This window comes from Rhea americana, unplaced genomic scaffold (assembly GCF_003343005.1).
Source record: "Rhea americana isolate MKP2758 unplaced genomic scaffold, rheAme1 scaffold_11, whole genome shotgun sequence".
Lineage (NCBI taxonomy): Eukaryota > Metazoa > Chordata > Aves > Rheiformes > Rheidae > Rhea > Rhea americana.
In genome coordinates, this window is record NW_028185150.1 from 3,857,254 (window position 1) to 3,874,842 (window position 17,589).

The window sequence follows — 17,589 nt, forward strand, 5'->3', positions numbered from 1 at the left end:
ATATGCAGTAATACTGATCAAGCGGTACCTGCGCTTATTCTTTTGTATCCATGATACAATCATTTTAAAACAATCCTAGAACATAGAATGAGAAGTTACCCTCCATTTGTTACCCTTCGTGGTCAACATTTGTTTGTTTCATTTTTTTTTAATTTAACTCAACTCCTCCCATAATGTGCGTATATCGGTGATATCCTAAAGTTTCTTTACAGATGATAGGAACCAGTGGAAGTAGTATTTAACTTGAATGCACATAAAAGAGAAATACAATCACTGAAATTCTTTATAGCTCTTAAAATGTGTGTTTGTGAATAATCTGTGATATAAAAAGTAAATTATTTTAATGTGTTTATTGTCTTTATTTTACTATTAGGAATCATTTTTCAAGAAGTTCAATTGCTGCTGGGGGGCAGAAAGGAAAATCTTACTATACAATTACATTCACGGTGACTTTCCAACATAAAGATGATGTCTGCTACTTTGCTTACCATTATCCATATACATACTCAACCTTAAAGGTGAGAAGATCATCATCCATTACACAGATAGTGATTTATACTTTTGGATAACTTGTGATGCCTAAAATGATAAGCATTCATGAGTGAGTTCTGCTTACTTTTTTTTGAAGTTCAAAATGGTCCTTAAAATGGAGGATATTTCATATAATCTTGATGCAGAATGGTAGGGGGTGTGGCTTGTACTAAATGATACTTAATTTCAAGATAAGTGATGTATCTGGTATTTTTTTAGGAATCACAACTATATTTGTAATTGATTGATTGGAAAATTCTGTGAGAATTGAACAAAATATTTTTATGTGAGTYGAATGGCTCTTACCCGCCGATCTACATACAGCAGTTCAGAACTGACCTATCCAAGATAGAGACACAGACAGATATTTTTAGAATAATGAATTACATAAAAGGAGTGCTGTGAAACATTTAGTACCAGGGAAAATGTCAGTCTAGAATGATTGATGGTTGTTTTTGTCATGGTAGCAAAACCATACTTAGGGATTCAATAGTAAATATATACTACTGTTGAATTAAGCTATTTATTAAGCAATCTGCTAATTCACTAAATTTTTGGAAGAAGTATCATTACTAGAAAATGATGAAACTTTTATCCTTTGCACTTTCATTTTCCTCAGAGCAGCTGTAAAAACATATAAAGACAATAATTCAGTTGCCTAGAAATGCAGAGAATGATAATTTTATGATGGAAGCTTTAGCATTATTCAGAACTACAAAACAGGAATAAGTATCTGTAGAAATACTGTTACATGGGATTACAAAAGATTTGAAGTATCTTTTAATTATTTTTGGGGTGAAGATGCATCTACAGAAATTGGAATCCATCCACAACCCTCAACAGATATATTTTCGACAAGATGTTCTCTGTGAGACACTGGCTGGCAACAGTTGTCCATTAGTCACTATTACAGCCATGCCAGAGTCAAATTATTATGAACATATCTCTCAGTTCAGTAAGTATGACTTCTCTTTCTCATCAACAAGAAATAATGCAAATCCTGCTATTTATGATTTTTTTTTTCTGTCAACTGCTGTAGATTGTAAGCATAGCAATAAAGTAGGGTTAATGAATTTTATGAGATTAGAAGATACTGGTGTACAGGATTTTCTTTGGGTTTAAAAATATGTAAATATCTATTTGTATTAGTCAGGTAAGAGTATGGATATTTATATCTANTTTTTTTTTTTGTTATTTTTCTCTTTTTTTTTTTTGGTATCGAATCAGTAACGAGATATTTCTGTATGTTGTATTTTGCTGATAATGCTTTTTGGAGGAGAAGCAGCTGACTAATGAGTAACTTTTCTCCCGAAAAGCTGAGTAAATCACCTTGTCAAAATATCTTTCATAGAGAAAATATTTTTTTTTCTCAGCTCTTGGGATTCAAAGTATACTTTCATTCTAAGAGCATTCTTGGTTCTTCCTCTTACCCACTCTGCCCCGGCTCCTCCAGTATTTTTCTAGTCTGTTGAAAAGGAACCATAAAAGTGTATCGCATTGTAGTTGCCATCTTGAGCTGGTTTCAGCCATCTAGTTATCTCATACTGAATTTAAAATTCCATTGAGATGCTTGTGTAATTAACAGGCTTTATAAAAATATTCTGTCAAGTTCTATAAAGAATACTCCATTTATGTGAGTGCACTGAAAAAAAGAAAACACAAAATCCTGTACTTTGCATTGTACTGAATGAAGCAGTCTGTTGCTTCTCTCTTCTGTAAACACACTGTTACACTAGCATGAATCTGATTTTGTGATGTTTATGCTCCTTTTAGGGAATCGTCCTTATATTTTCCTATCTGCTCGTGTACATCCTGGAGAAACGAATGCAAGCTGGGTTATGAAGGGAACACTGGAATATCTTATGAGCAATAATCCAAGTGCCCAAAGTTTACGAGAATCTTACATTTTCAAAATTATTCCCATGCTCAATCCAGATGGTGTCATCAATGGAAAGTAAGTTTAAGTTTACTCATAAATGTGTAAGCTGTTAATACTAAGTCTTTGCATCTATGTTTAAAAAAAAAATCATAAAAACATATAAATGCAGTACTCAAATATATATAAAAAAATCCTTACAAAACTGCTGGGATTTACTTCCCGAGTAAAATTTTTGGCTTTTGAAAGGCAGAAATATTGTTCCATGAATTCATTGTAAAAACATCTTTTCAATTTTTTAAGAGTGATAATCATTCCTCTGTGATTTGAGCTTGCACTGTATTTGACTCTCTGAACTGCAGTCTTGGACAGCTGTAGATTAAGAGCATGCAACTGTTTTAAAAAGAAAAAAAAAAAGCCAGACAGGTTCATTGGACTCTTCCAAAGAAGCGGTGGGTGCCAAAGAAAACTTGAATTAGGGAGGGAAGGTTTTTCAAAACTATAATGATAATACAAACTTGATACATTCTTTCCTTCCCTTGAATAGCCATCGTTGCTCTTTAAGTGGAGAAGACTTAAACAGACAGTGGCAAAATCCAAATCCAGATCTGCATCCTACGATTTACCATGCCAAGGGCTTACTGCAGTACCTGGCTTCTATAAAACGTTTACCACTAGTAAGTATGTATGTGTAAGCAGTTCTGAATCTTTTTGTATATGTAGCTAGTCTATAAAGTAAACTACTTAATAGGTCCTTCTAAACTAGATCACACTTAAAAATGTGACTTGGAGAAATGGTCTTTTGCAAACCTTTAACTTTTTTTTCTTGCTAGAATAGAAGGTTAAACCTTACGTAGAAGGAATTCTATATCTTTCTGTTATTGAATGAATTGATCATGCAGAATGAATTGATCAGGCAGTAAGTTGATCAAATGGTATTTCCTTATTCTTTGTAACTTTTAACAGTGCAAATATAAATGTGATAGGATGAGAAATAAGGATTTTTTTTTTAATGTTAATATTAAGCAGATACACCTTGGTTTCATTTTGCCAAATAATTCATTGTAGGTCTACTGTGATTATCATGGTCATTCTCGTAAAAAGAATGTATTTATGTATGGCTGCAGCGTCAAAGAGACAATGTGGCACACTAATGTTAGTGCATCCTCTTGTGATCTGATTGAAGACCCTGGTTACAGGGTAAGTTTGTCATTCATCACTTTGACACTTGGCATGAATTTGGAATATAGCTATGCTATGCACATATGGGGCTTTACTGCCCCATGAGTAGACTTATTTATAGAAAGATCTCTCAAGTTTATGAATGTATTTCAAAATATTTTGAGAGTGCTCTAATGTAGCTAAGAACTTACTCTTAGCACAGTGATTCATCTCTTTTGGTATCATTGCATGCTTTTTGTGGTCAGTATTACCTTATAGTAAATACATTTCTGCACATTTATAATAAGTGAAAGACTCATTTAAGCACAGTGAAGAATATTCTAGAACCAAGGAAAACAAAGTAGTACTGAATTGCTCTGGGAAACATCCATTTATGTGTATGGGGAGAGACAAGGATCCTCTTAAAAAGATGTATAGTTAATGCATGTGCCTCTAATATATACATGCAATAGGCTTGGACGAACAACATGCAGGACACTGTGCAAGCTTTTAAAAATTCGTAAGATAGCGGTTGTCAAGTTTTTTCCCTTTAACCTCACCGCCACCTTGTGGCAATTGTAAATCTGTGCAGCTTAGTGTCTCAAATGCATTTTTTAATGCATTTAGATTCAGTAAGTACGTGRATGCCTGTTAAAAGGCTTGTTATGCATCTGAAGACTGTAAAGGAGTAGAGATGCTTTCAGAATTTTCTCAAATATTCCCAACTTTTTAAAATAATTCTGTTGCTATTTGATTGTTTTGTGTGTGATTTCCTGGATACTGAGTCTGATGTCATTCACGCTTGTTGCGCTACCTATTTGTGTCAGGTCTTGTCATTTACACCTGCGTTATCATAACGTGCAAAAGATAATAGACAGCAAGTGTTATGATTAAAAAAATCTTTTTGTTTCCAAAGGATCTGAAATATCTGTGCAAGCCTGCACTGACAATGGTACATGTACCACTGAAATAGTAAATTCAAAGCGGTCACGTCTTCTGGCTTAACTGGTACAAATGAAAACTGGACAAAAATGAAGGCATTTAAGATTAGTCATATAATACGTGCATTTGCATAACTGTTTCTTGTTACTTTCTCAAGATGTCATGTGAACAATTATTTTGAACTTTTATTGAATAATTTACTTGAAATTAAGTATATGCGTAATGCTCTGTTGAATAGTGATTAATTTTATGTATTAATAAAATATTGTGTATTTTAGGCCTATAAATTGGATTATTGAACCAGTATGACATCTGAATTGCAGTTCTCTTAATTACATCAGATATGTATTATACGTAATTTGAGCAAAATTAGCTGGATAAATTAGGAGGGGGTAGGAATTCTTTGAAGAATTCTTTCATATCATGATTCATATGCACGTGACTAATTTTTTGTTTTAGCAGTTGGGTCTACAAAAATTTAGACAGGTAGGAAATGACAAACTTACTGCCCCTTGAGTCCACTGGCTTTTGAAAACTCCAGTGGAAGAAATACTCTTTTTATTCTTCTAATTCAGATTTAAGCAAAATTTTCTGATAGGAGTTTTTGACTTTTTGTCTTTCATAAATAAAATGAAAGAATTGCTCTTTTTCAAAATAACACTCTTGCAGGCACTCCCTAAGATCCTCAGTCAGACTGCCCCAGCATTCTGTATGGGCAGCTGCAGCTTTGTGGTGGAAAAGTCCAAGGAATCAACAGCGCGAGTTGTTGTCTGGAGAGAGATAGGAGTACAGAGGAGCTACACAATGGAAAGCACTTTATGTGGATGTGACCAGGGCAAATACAAGGTAAGGAACCGTATCATTTGAACGGTTCTTGTTCTGTGATTTCTACCACCTGCGTTGGTACCATGTTCTGTAATCTAGCTTGCTTGCATTTATTTAATTTCTAAAACTTCTAAAATCTCTGTTTATTCCAATGTTGTAGTGAAATAATGTTATGTGCAATATAATAGGTTGCGTAGCAGTCTTCATCTGTCACTTAAAATAATATCACTGCATAATGTGTTACGCTTTTTGGCTGTATTAACAAGGCTACTATTAATAATTGCTTATGACACATGTAAATGCATGTATTAAAAATAATTTAGAGAACTGTTCTTTCTAGTAGATTATTAAAATTGGATAGTAATACATACAAGCAGTAGAATAAGTTTCCTTTGTATGTGGCAGCTTGAGACTTCACTATGTCAATTGATACAGATATTTAGTAGTTCAACAAATATTCAGTAACATTCTTTTCAGAATTAGTTGCAGAAGCAGGCTTATAAATTAAAACATTTTTAATATCTGGTTACCAGTATTACTAGTGGTACATTTCTAAGTAAAGTCGTTACAGTTGTTTCACTTCTTAACTCAGAATTTATTTTCAAATTACCTTCTTCAAAAGCACCTTAGCAGGACTGGATATTTGAAAACAAAAGGTGGCCTATATGTTTTTTGCTGCAAATAGAAAACCTGCCTCATAAGGAAAATCTTCCTAGGTTAAAAAAAAAAAAGAAAGAAAAGAAAAAAGAAAAAGATAAGAAAAAAGGAATGAAAGAACCTAAATACCAGATCTTCAACTTTGTTACTAGGTTAAATTTAGCTACAAATGGAAGTAAGTTTGTAAAGTGAACATTCATGGAAGAAGTAGCAGTTTCTTCTGCTTGAAAATAAGTTTAAGAATACTGAACAAGAAAATGACTACAACCCTCAAAAAGGCAAATAAGGACTAAAAGACTGGGAAAAGGAAAAAAAAAAAAGTAAACAGATATAACTATTGTAACTATTGTGTGCTCTAGCACCCATATGTACCTTTCTGGATGGTAAGACGACAGACATTTTGGCAGGAATCTCAGTCGATCTATAACTGCTAGGTGAATGAATTAATTCTGCCAATTAACAACAGAAGCATCTCTCTTACTGTCACTTCCAGATTATTACATTGTAATTTCAGTTGTTTCTTAGATGTGGATATTATGGAACTTTTAAAAATGATAACTCGTCAAACTCACTTAATCTGAAACATCTAGAATATTCTTGCAAACTTCAGCTTTCATGGCTTTACCAGTGTTGCTACAGAAGGTTCTTCAGAAGGTGAATTGAGGTGGTTTTTGGACAAACCTAAGATGCTTAACTTGCAAAGCCTTATGATCAAACCTTCATTAAGGAGTGAAGAAATGGCTAAATTCTGTCAAAAAAAAAAAAAAAAAAAAAAAAGATTGTGTTATTCTTCACAGTGTGTTAACACACAGGGAGTGTGTTATTCTTCATCATATATTGACAAGGTCCAATTGCTGTTTTGTCATTTATTTTCTTTGGAATCAAACAATGTGCAAGATCTTACCGTTCTCTGAATATACAGGAAAAACCTTCATGATTTATTCTCTGTTGTGATCTTACTAAGAAAATATATCAGAAAGGCTGACGTCACTTGATAGAACAAGAGCAAAATCTCTCCAGTGAGAAGGTCAAAGAAGTTTAGCCTTTTTTCTAGGGTGGCAGTGAGGCTAGCAACTATTTGAAGGAATTTGTGGTATAAACTTGTTCATGTCTTTCAAAGTACATTTTTTTCAAAACMGTTGAACTGTAGAAATTCCCTCTCTTCCTACTTCCCACCTCAAGTGACATGACAGTTCAGATCAGAAGAGTATGCATAGCCTACAGGCCTGAAATGCCTTTCTCCTCTTCTTGCAACTTAGCATTGTTCTAAATTCTATCAAAGCCTGAAGAAGATTACTGAAAAAGTTTGTTCTTCATGAAACAAACGATGAGTTTCTGCGAAAGCTGAGTATAATACTGAAACATCAATTTAATTTTTTAAGTGAARTTAATTTTTATTTTATTTTACTTAGACTGCATTCTGTCAGGAAGCAATCAAGCTGTTATAAGTTGTCAATTCTTACCTGAATTTAGGATCCTTTGTGACAGTTATAACTGGAAGCAATCTCACTTTATCTGCTTCTGCAGAGTCTTTGTTGTGCGTGAGATTTAGTGCCACAGATACTACCCACTCACTTCTGATTCAAGACAGAAAAAGTGAAAGTCCAGCAGAGAAGTTATCTAAAGATCTACTATTAACTAGACCACTATTAACACATCAGACAAAAGGAAAACATCTTCAGTAAATTCAGATCATCTGAAAACAACCATTAATTCATTCCTACTCAGAGATTAATATGCTAGGGAGTATGGCTTAGTTTTCTAGTTAGTAGAGAAATTTGCTGATATATATATAAATCATGATGCACACAGAGAAAAGACTTTTTAAAAAAAAATAGGCAACAAATGTACCTTGTTAGTTATAGTGAGTCTTCAGTCTGTAGATTTTGAGTTCTCAAAGATGGTCATTGCTTCTGAATAGTAAAAGAGGAGAACAAGATCTTATACTGGCCAGGCGACTTCTCCAAATCTTAGTACGGCCGTGTAAAGTGTGTTAAATACATATTACAGGAAGATTCTTCTCACCTTGAGGTAACAGTCCCTCACGCCTGTGTCATGTCTTTGGTCCTCAGTAGCAAAGTTCAGTGCCAAGAACTATTCATATGAAATCGTTTTCATTTTGTACTCAATGAGGAACACTTTAACTAGTGCTCTAAGATGTTACTGCCTGGAAAAAGGTTAATTCTATAGAATATGAAGAAAATCGAATGAACTACAAAATTTGCTAGCAAAAATCTACTAGTAAAAATTCCATACATGCTTWAAAAAGTTGTACCTGGGCTTAAAAGCAAAGTTTTTAGCACTTTAAAGAGTCTAATAGGCTACAGTAACAATTGCAAGTATTCAGAAGATCAAGAAGAGAAGTACAATGAAGACTTCAGTGAAAATGAGGTTCCTCATGGTCGTTTTAGGAAATAATAATATGCAGTTTAATCAGCTGAAGCAAACTTTGGGTCCCTTGCTTCATAGAAAGTAGGAACATTTGTTTGATGGAAGAATGACAACGGATTAGGGAGTTTGATGTTTGACAGCCATGTGGTATTGCATTCTTCATTGTGATTCAAGGAGATGACAACAGCAAATCTGTACTTTGGCAGTCTTCTACCACAAACATATAGACCCTTCCGTGTAGCAAATTCAGATTTTGCCCTTAAGGTATTTTGCAGCTATCCATCTCCCATCTGATTCAGTTATGTCTCTCTTTAGTAATAKCCTCTTTCTCCTGTGCTGAAAGTAGCAGCCGTGGAATATGCACATGCTATGTATCTTTCTAACAATTGTCTTTGCACTTTCTTTCATGTCATTCTCTGTCCTTTTCCTGCTTAAGAACCACTCTTACACTGTCTTTAAGGAATCTACCAACTAATGATAACTTCTTCAGGAGCAGATGTAGGCAGTGATTGGAAAAGTTTCTGAACCGTCAAGTTGCACACATTAGTAATCTATGTAACAGTGAGATTACTGTTACCCTTCTCCTTCCTCTTCCACGTATTTGTTGCTTCTTGTCCTTAATGTTATTTTAATCTCTTTGGGGCAGGGACTGTGTCTTCCTGCGATTAGCGTAGTGGAGACCCAGCTATGACTGGAGTCTTCGAATGTTACTGATGTGCAAACAGATACAAAATAAAAACAAAAAATTGGCCTCTGTGAATAAGGTACTGCACTGAGAGTGAGGAGAACTGATTTCTGTTCCCAGCGGGTTCAGTGACATGCTGTGAGACACTGTGCAAATCGCTTCAACCCTCTGTGCCTGCATTTCTCCATCAGTAAAGTGAGGATAATTCTTCCTTTAGTGATAAAGTGCTTTGAAATCTACAGCACAAAAGCACTGTTAAAGAGGTAAGTAGTATTACTATTAACAATAATACTCAACTCTCCAATTCTTGTTCACTACCAGGAGGTTTATGTAACGTTTGGCTGGTGGATGGCACTGTTTAGTATAATGAATACAACTTTAGGACCTTATTTATGAAGATTACTGAGAAAAAGAGAACTCACAAGAAGACTAATATCAAACTTCCCATTTATTATGCTTGCATATGTTCAAAACAGGAGCACATGAAGAATACTCCAGATTGTACCATTTTGGAGGAACATAGATAGCACTTCTAAACTTTGCATTTTAACATACGGCATCAGTGTGGCAACACACAAAGCTTATGTGTATGTTTTTTAGCTTGTAGGCAAAAAAGTGCCTACCTTATTTGTTTTGCTTCATTATTTTCTTACTAGATGATTTAGCTTGCCACCATTTTCTAGTTCTTCTGCTTCCCTGCTTGTTTTGTCAAAGCTACTTTTTTAACTACCTTTCCCCTTAAAAGATTTAGAAAAAATAAACTTTCAAATTCTCCAGAGATCCAGAAGTGTATGTGTTGGGGGGAGGGGAGGCTTATGACATTGAATTTATTATTGTATGTAAAGTCAGTACTAGCCAATTATATAATTATTGAGCRCCATTCTGGAATATCATTCTAATTTCATAAATGAGATGGGGTCAGATGTTCTCTGCTTATATACTGTATTGCTGATTAAATTAAATGTATATAATTATCTAATGGCAGTCTGTTGCATTTGTAAACTTACAGAATAATAGGTATGGTCTACTTCTTAAATCTGCTATGTAGAGGGAAAATGTCTTGCTGTCTCATTCAAGATAGAAGATAGCTATAGGATGGGATACTTTTATTTTTGCCTTTTTTTTTAGTGACTAAATGTGTAAATAAATGCTTTCAGAATTAACAAATACAACCTTTAATTTATGGGGGAAGGAAGAGATGATTTTTGTCAGGGAGTAACCTTATTGTCTGAATTGTCTTATTGATGTCTTAAAACATATTAGTGAATTTATAACACCTACAGTGTGAACCTTTATTCTGACAAGACTTTCAGTTGAATAATTTTATATTTTAAATCTTACTGTATTAAATACCAGTTGTGAATTTTATGTCTTTAATTGTTAGACTTTTAAACTTAGCTATAATCTCTGATTTCTTTCTTCCACTGCAACTATGTGAGTCCTGTTAGTGTGCTAGAAGTGTAGACTAAGAAGCTTGTAAGAAATGTTGAAGCCTCCAGAAATGTCTACTCTATCTTAGAGGAATGAAGTTGTTATTCTCTGAGTTTTTTTTATTATTCTTGCTAAGCATTTATTCTACAATTCCTATTTACTCTGTCTTTAGAGCAAAAGTGTAATAAATAAGAAATACTGAAATGTGTATAGTACTGCAGTACATGCAGGTCCAATTTACATGTACCTATTTTATTTTTCTGAATCTTATTTTTAAATTAGGGATTGCAGATAGGGACAAGAGAACTGGAGGAGATGGGAGCCAAGTTCTGTGTTGGCTTACTGCGTTTAAAAAGACTGGCCTCGCCTTTGGAATACAATCTGCCTTCTAGTCTGTTGGATATTGAAAGTGAGCTGATTGAGTCAAGCTGTAAGGTGACAAGGTAGTAAACATTTATTTATTTATTTTATTTTCAGACAGCCTCTAAAATGAGGTAAAGATTTTCAAAAGAACTTTAAAATGTTCTTCTACTTCATCAGAAATAATGTTGATGTAATATGATGTGCTAGAGTAACAGGAATCTGAGTATTAAAAAATGACCTTGATGACTATAAGTTATGTTTGTTGCTGGTATAAAGAATTTCAATTTTAATATTAACAGGGATCTATTATATCCTGTAAAACTCAGTGTTTCTCAATATTTTTTTCTGGGAGCGTTTTTATTACTAGTGTTAAAAATGTATTTTTGCATTTTACATTAAATGTAAGAATTTAAAATGACAAAGAAATACGTTGCATCTGCTTGGTAGCTAGCTTATTAAATTGCAAAATTCTTAAAGCTCTGGATAGGCTTGCAGAAGTATGTTTCCATTCCTGAAGTAATGATTTAGTATCCACATGTACCTAGTAACTGGAGATGCACAGGAGACAAATTAATTCAAATGTACAAGCTTCTTTTTCTGAAAAGCTCTGTAGTGATGAAATAAAACAGTTACATATTTCAGCATTAAACATAGAGTAAAAGAGAGTAAGGTTTACACATCAAGGTATGATATCGCCTGGTGTACTTATAACTGAAAATGTTGCAATACTGAGAATCTAAAAAAATAAATTTATTTTTGTATCTGTACAACTCAAGTAATGAGGTGCTTGGGACTAAGACTTTCATTAGGTGCCAGACTAATGAGCAGTTAACTAGTCCATAGGCCATGAATACTAGCAGAGGTGTGGGAAGACATCTGTGATATCCTGTGGAAGGAGGGAGAAAATCTTCAGTTCTAGTATTTAAGCACATATAATGTCACCAGAATGTGGAGCACTGGGAGTAACTGAATCTTGAGAAAATTCTTAGCACATAGAGTTATTAATAAAAAGTTCACAGTAAAAGGCAATAACAAATAAAGTGTAGTTAAAAGTATATGAAARGTAACTGCAGCATGTAGGTATCTTGGATCAAAGGTGCTGGGTATCTGAATCTGCTGATGCCATTTGCTCAGCAGTGCAACATTAGTGTGACAGCTAACTGCTGAACTGCCCCTGTCAGATCAGCTTTTCTGCCTGGATCAGACAGAGTTAGTGATTCTAGGAAGAGATGTGATGAGAAAGACTCTGGAGTACCCTTCTCTCTCCAGTGAGTAAGCCTTGCTCTGAAGAGTTAGGTGAAGTGGTTCACTGGGAGAAAGTCTAGCAGCAGACACTGAAAAAAAGCAAGCAATGCTCTGATACTGTTGGGATGGCTTTGGGCTGATAATTCTGCTGCAAAGTAAACACAGCGTTTTAATCAGTAAGAATGCCTTGCCATTGCTTGCCGTACCACCACAACATCAGTACTAAARCATAGCAGCAACAGAGAGCAGTCTTCAACGTTTGTGATGTTATTCTTCAATATGTTGCTCTAAGTTCTCACTCGTATGGTGTATTAGTTACTGTGAGCTCTGTAGGAGGTAGTTTGACAAGGAAGGTAATTCATTAGTGTCCTTCTTTTTGTAAATATAAAACCATGTTTTCCAGTAATCTCTAAAATGTGTTTTWAAAAAAAGAAGGGGAAGAAACTTTGATCTTGAACTCTTTCTGTTATTTCTTGCCTTAGTTGAAAATCTTGAACAAGGGGCCTTTAGAGTAAGCTAATATAACTCTTTACATTCCCCTAGAAAAACTCATATTTTTCCTTTTTTGTAGCTTACAGAGCAACCATGCAGGCAACTCAGCTCAGGAAATCTGTTTCCTCCCATGTTACCCTAGTGGCTCAAGTTGTTGATCATTAGATCRCTGTGGAAAGCAGCTCTCTTGTCCTAAGCTTTTGAGTGAGAGAAGCAGATTCAGTAGGGTTTTTCTCATGGGCAGTGGGCAGATGAAGGAAAAGATGATTGCATTGCTTATGTATTGTTCTGTATGTGTGGCCAGATGTGCAGATGTGTATCATCTAAACAATCTATACAGGGTTCTAAAGATGAAAATCTTTCTTACTGTCTAATAGAAATTTCATCTGTTCTTTTCAATGAAATGTAAGTTTTGACAAAAGAGCTCAAAACTTGGGAAGGTAAAAATGTTAACTGCAGAGGAAGCATTGTCTAGATCCTTGAAACAAATTCTGAAGCACATCCCAAATAGGTTTATACGTGAACATGGGAAGAAAATTGGGGGTGGGGGAGGGAATGCTTTATACTACAAAGCTCTTGAGGGAGATCACCAGGTGCATTTCAGTGTTATACAGGATGTCATGCTACAGCAAATAAAAAGAAATGGTTTGATCATAATTTTCTTCACAAGGCCTTAATCAAAAGGAAGAGGGAAAACTAGGAGATGGAGAAGGATAAAAAAACATAGTAGCTGCCTTTAAATATTTATAGATAGATGCAGGAAATCTGTTGCCTCTCCAAGGCAGATAGGACCATAAGTGATGGCCTTAAATTGCAAGGTTAAGTCAGCCTTGACTTTAGGAAAAAATTACATATTGCAAGCAAAAATGAAGTTCTGGAGTAAATCATCTGGCAAAGTTGCAGAGTTTCCATAGGAGATTGAGAAAAGTTTAGACAAACTATAGCCCAGAATGGCAATGGAAATAGTTGAGTTGGCTTTACACACAAAGGTAGAAAAAGCGTCAGTGTGGAACTTTTTCAGTAAGTAACATGCTGGAAAAAATATCCATAAATATTGAATAGTTGAGAGTGATTTTGAATCTCTCCTTTAATAGGAAGAGTATTTGTAAGTCTGACCTCAAAAGATGCTGTATGCTAGTTCATCAAAGTGCAATGTTCCAAAATTGCAGACTGGTTTTCAGAACTTCCACAGCCAGGTTCCTAGTCCCTGAAACCCTTTATTTGTTTTTTTTTCTGCCATATGTGCTTTAACATTTTTTAAGTATCCATTATTCCGTAAGTGTGGGCTAGCAGTAAGGCAATCTGACATGACAGCTATTGTGGATGGCCTTTCAGTGATAGTCCTTCAGTAAGGGCAGTTCTTTCCTGAGACCTTGTGTGTGTTAGTTCAGCATGCTGAACTTCATAATTTAATATGGTTGTGCTTTAGAAAAGCTGTGGGCTAAATTTTCTAACCCACTTAATTTGTTCTCGATGGGCTGGCCTTATAACTTCGTTTTAGTTTTTAACTTTTGCTGGCTACACTTATGTTAGTGATAGGCTGTGCTGGACGGCTGAAATCCCGGTTGTATAAACATGGCATGTACTCACCCAGTTACTGGCAAGGAGTTTACCAAGCTGTTTTTAATAATTCATTAAGTCTGTGGATTATCGTACTAGTTGCTGAAATGAAGTATTAGAGATATACCAAGCTAAATGTATTCTAGCTTTCCTGTCCTTATTTAATGAGAATTTAGGCAACCTCACTGACTTTRCACAGATTATGAGTATACTTTGGATGACATTGCATGCAAAGGTTTGTTGATTTGTTTTTAATTTGGATCCTAAATTATGTTATGATGTGTTACACTTATGTTCTCCTTAACAACTGCATTTTTTCCTCTGTAGGAGAATACCACAAATTTCAGATTGTGTACCATTTGGATTTAGTATCATTTACCAAAATGCAGCATCTTGGATTTCTTTTCCCTTTTGTTCGCTTAACTTTTATTGCTGCAGTAAGTGCAGCAATGCATGTGTTTCATACTTTTTTGAAACAATATTCAGTATCATTTTTTTCATACATTAATATATAATCATACTGCAGCTACTTTGAATGTAAGAGAAATTTCATCATTAAGGTTCCGGTTTCCAAACTGGTAAGCACATGTTGCTTTTGCACACTGTTCTTACGTGAAGCATGTGTTTCGAATTTGTGGAAGAAATATGACAGCAATAATAAGTTTAGCTAAAAGCCTTCCACATAATAAGTATTTGTCTCAGCTTTTCAATATGAAGGTCATTCTATGTTATGTACTGTATTCCAGAAATCAGTTATACTGAAAATACAGAATTACTTAAGTTGTAACGTAACCATAAAAATGCAAAAGATCTGATGACACTCAAAGTAATGCATACCAGATGGTTGGCAAGTTCCATTATCCCCAGTTTGTCTCATGTGAAAAAGTATTACACAAAGTTTAGTTGACCATTCACTTTTGCTTGTGAAATGTAGATTTATTTTTCCTTATGGTAATCAGGTCATAAATCTCACTCTTCACAGATATGTTATCCTAAGGAATCTAGAAAATGTCAGTGCTGTATTTCCCACTTGTGCCTTACTTCATCTATATTACTCCAAGCTAAAATTACCTGCTCTTACTCAGATTTTGCATACCTATTGTTTTTTCAGTTATTCCATGGAAAAATGTCTTCATTAATAAAACTGATTACGCTGATGCTGTAATGGTGATTATGGGAGGTAACAAGCTGGGCTTCCTCATAAAGAAAGCAAGCAGTTAGCAAGACCTTCAAGGTGCCAAAGTGAAGATGAATAGGGAGTATGTGAACATCTCTTACTATTCTGAGGCTTGTGGTGATGCTAGGATTTGGGTACCTGTGTGGAAGATCAGTAATACAATTTAATTGGCCTAGGAATAGGACAAGTGTTTGCAATGAGAAGAACTCTCTCATGGCAAAAAAATTGTTTAGATAGTGACTTAAAAATACTATTTCACAGCATTAAAATTAACATAGATTAATGCTTACACTTTGAAGGTCTGTTGAAGTTCTTTTGTAAGACTTTTCTAACTTGGTCATTGTAGCTGAGCTTTAATTTAAGCTGGTTATGATGAAGCTCTTTTCTGTGGAATGTCACACAGAGATATGGGTGAACTGTATTTTGTGGTTGTTCCTTAATGATCAGTTTTTCGTTGGTGTGGCCTAATGTGAAGATTGTTTCCATAAATAGTTTCTGAGCTAATTATATTTTGCTAGAGAGTTTCAGACTCCATCCTAAAGGACCAGATCATGAAAATTCAAAACTGATTGTATTTTAAGTCAAAGTTTTAAGCTGGAGAGGGATCATAAATAGCTTTGGTAATGTTTTAAAATTGAATGATTGTGCAAAAATGATATGAAAAAAATTTCCCTCCTCATCCGTGACTTTTGAGTATTACACAGCTAGAGATCATGAAAAGTAATAGCCAAATGCTTCTGCACTGAAGAAACGAGGGCAGTTAAGAAAGAACCAGATGCAATGTCAAAATTTTTAGGCGAATGCTTCTCTATAATAAAAAGTATTAAGCTTTATTAGATAAATCTGTTGATAGTATTTTAGATCTTTCTAATACCTGGTGGCTTTATTTCCTAAATATAATATAGATTGTTTTTATAACAAATCAAATAGTATTTTAATACCACTRAAAATAAGATGTGTAAGTTCCAACAACTGATCCTTAAAATGTGGCGTTAAGAGTGAAATAATTTTTCTGTTTGTATCTGACCTTGTATACCTTCTAAACCCATCTTAGAAGTGGTTTGGTAATCATGATTGTTCATACAGGGGTTCATGTCATTAAATTCAAAGGCAATACCTTTTGCTAAAAACTGAGATCAGAATCAGACAGTTAACCTGACAGGGGACTTCTTCAGAGAAAAGGTCAAAGKTGACTGTTGTCTGTGTCACTGCTGGAATATGCCCCAGTATCACACAGTCCTTTTTTCGTCAAATGTGACTTTTTTCTTGAACTTTTTACGTAACCATAGCAGTCTTATATATGCCCACTGATTTTATTGAACCTGTTGGTGTTGTATCAAAACAGATTTGTGTAACCAAAGTCATCTAAGCAATCACCTCCAATTAAAACCATTGAAAGTATTTAAGTAAATGATACTTAGTATCTCAAAATGTTCTTCCAGTAAATCTAGAACAGTATGACTGAAATATTTTTAAAACTTTAATTTGGGTAGCGTTCTGAAACAGGAGAGAGACAGTGCATAATTGTAGGAATTTGTTACCAGATAACTGTATTGAACCTTCTTGTTTCTGGGGTCTCGGAAGCTTGAGTTCTGCCATATATCTCAGGCCACCAGATTTCCTGTCTTGTTTGCTTGGCAGGTCTGTCTAGAACAAAACAATTTTCTGCTCCTTGACAAAGTGTCTATATGACAATCAGATCAAATATCCGTGGGGGTCCCAGTTTCCTGTCCTTTTTAGCACTCGCTACGTGTCTCAGTAGAACTTCAAAAACTCATACAGTTTACCAATGCTGACATTCCCAAAGGGAATCTCATATTCCTAACTTTTTAGGGGCTGGCTTGTGTTCAGAACTGAAATGCATACTGCAGAAGAGGGTATAGTTAAAGATCAGCTCTTTTATGGGACAAAGGAAATAACAGATGCCTCTATTCTGGATATTATTTTGAAATAAATTTTAATGAAGTCTTATTTTTTATGTATCCTCCTAAAAGCCACTTCCCACTGTCTCAGGAGGTACTTGAGATGTGCTTAATAGCTAGATAAGGATGAGATATTTCCCCCTCCAGAAAAAAATCTGGATTATATCAAGTGGGAACTCCTCTCCTAGATGAGCAATATTCAGATATTAACAGCTGAAGAAGAAAAGTGTGATTCAGCATGGATTTTCCACTACCCTTTGATATATTTTTCTACTTAAGGAGTGTTTTGAGATCACTGAATAAGTTTTCAGGGCTATTTTATATTTCTAGT

General features: G+C 34.6%; 1 protein-coding gene across 6 annotated transcripts in view; it reads left to right on the forward strand.

Annotated features, from left to right (window-relative positions):
* AGTPBP1 (ATP/GTP binding carboxypeptidase 1) overlaps positions 1 to 17,589 on the forward strand; it is a 75,373-nt gene that overhangs the window by 47,587 nt on the left and 10,197 nt on the right. For 3 of the 6 annotated variants that reach the window (XM_085313132.1, XM_085313122.1, XM_085313138.1), the window contains 7 exons: positions 374 to 518; positions 1,333 to 1,486; positions 2,305 to 2,485; positions 2,955 to 3,084; positions 3,476 to 3,607; positions 5,180 to 5,356; positions 10,782 to 10,942. In XM_085313132.1, coding sequence (XP_085169258.1) covers positions 374 to 518; positions 1,333 to 1,486; positions 2,305 to 2,485; positions 2,955 to 3,084; positions 3,476 to 3,607; positions 5,180 to 5,356; positions 10,782 to 10,942 — 1,080 coding nt within the window. The other 3 variants (XR_014896840.1, XM_085313146.1, XM_085313153.1) reach the window with 3 other exon arrangements.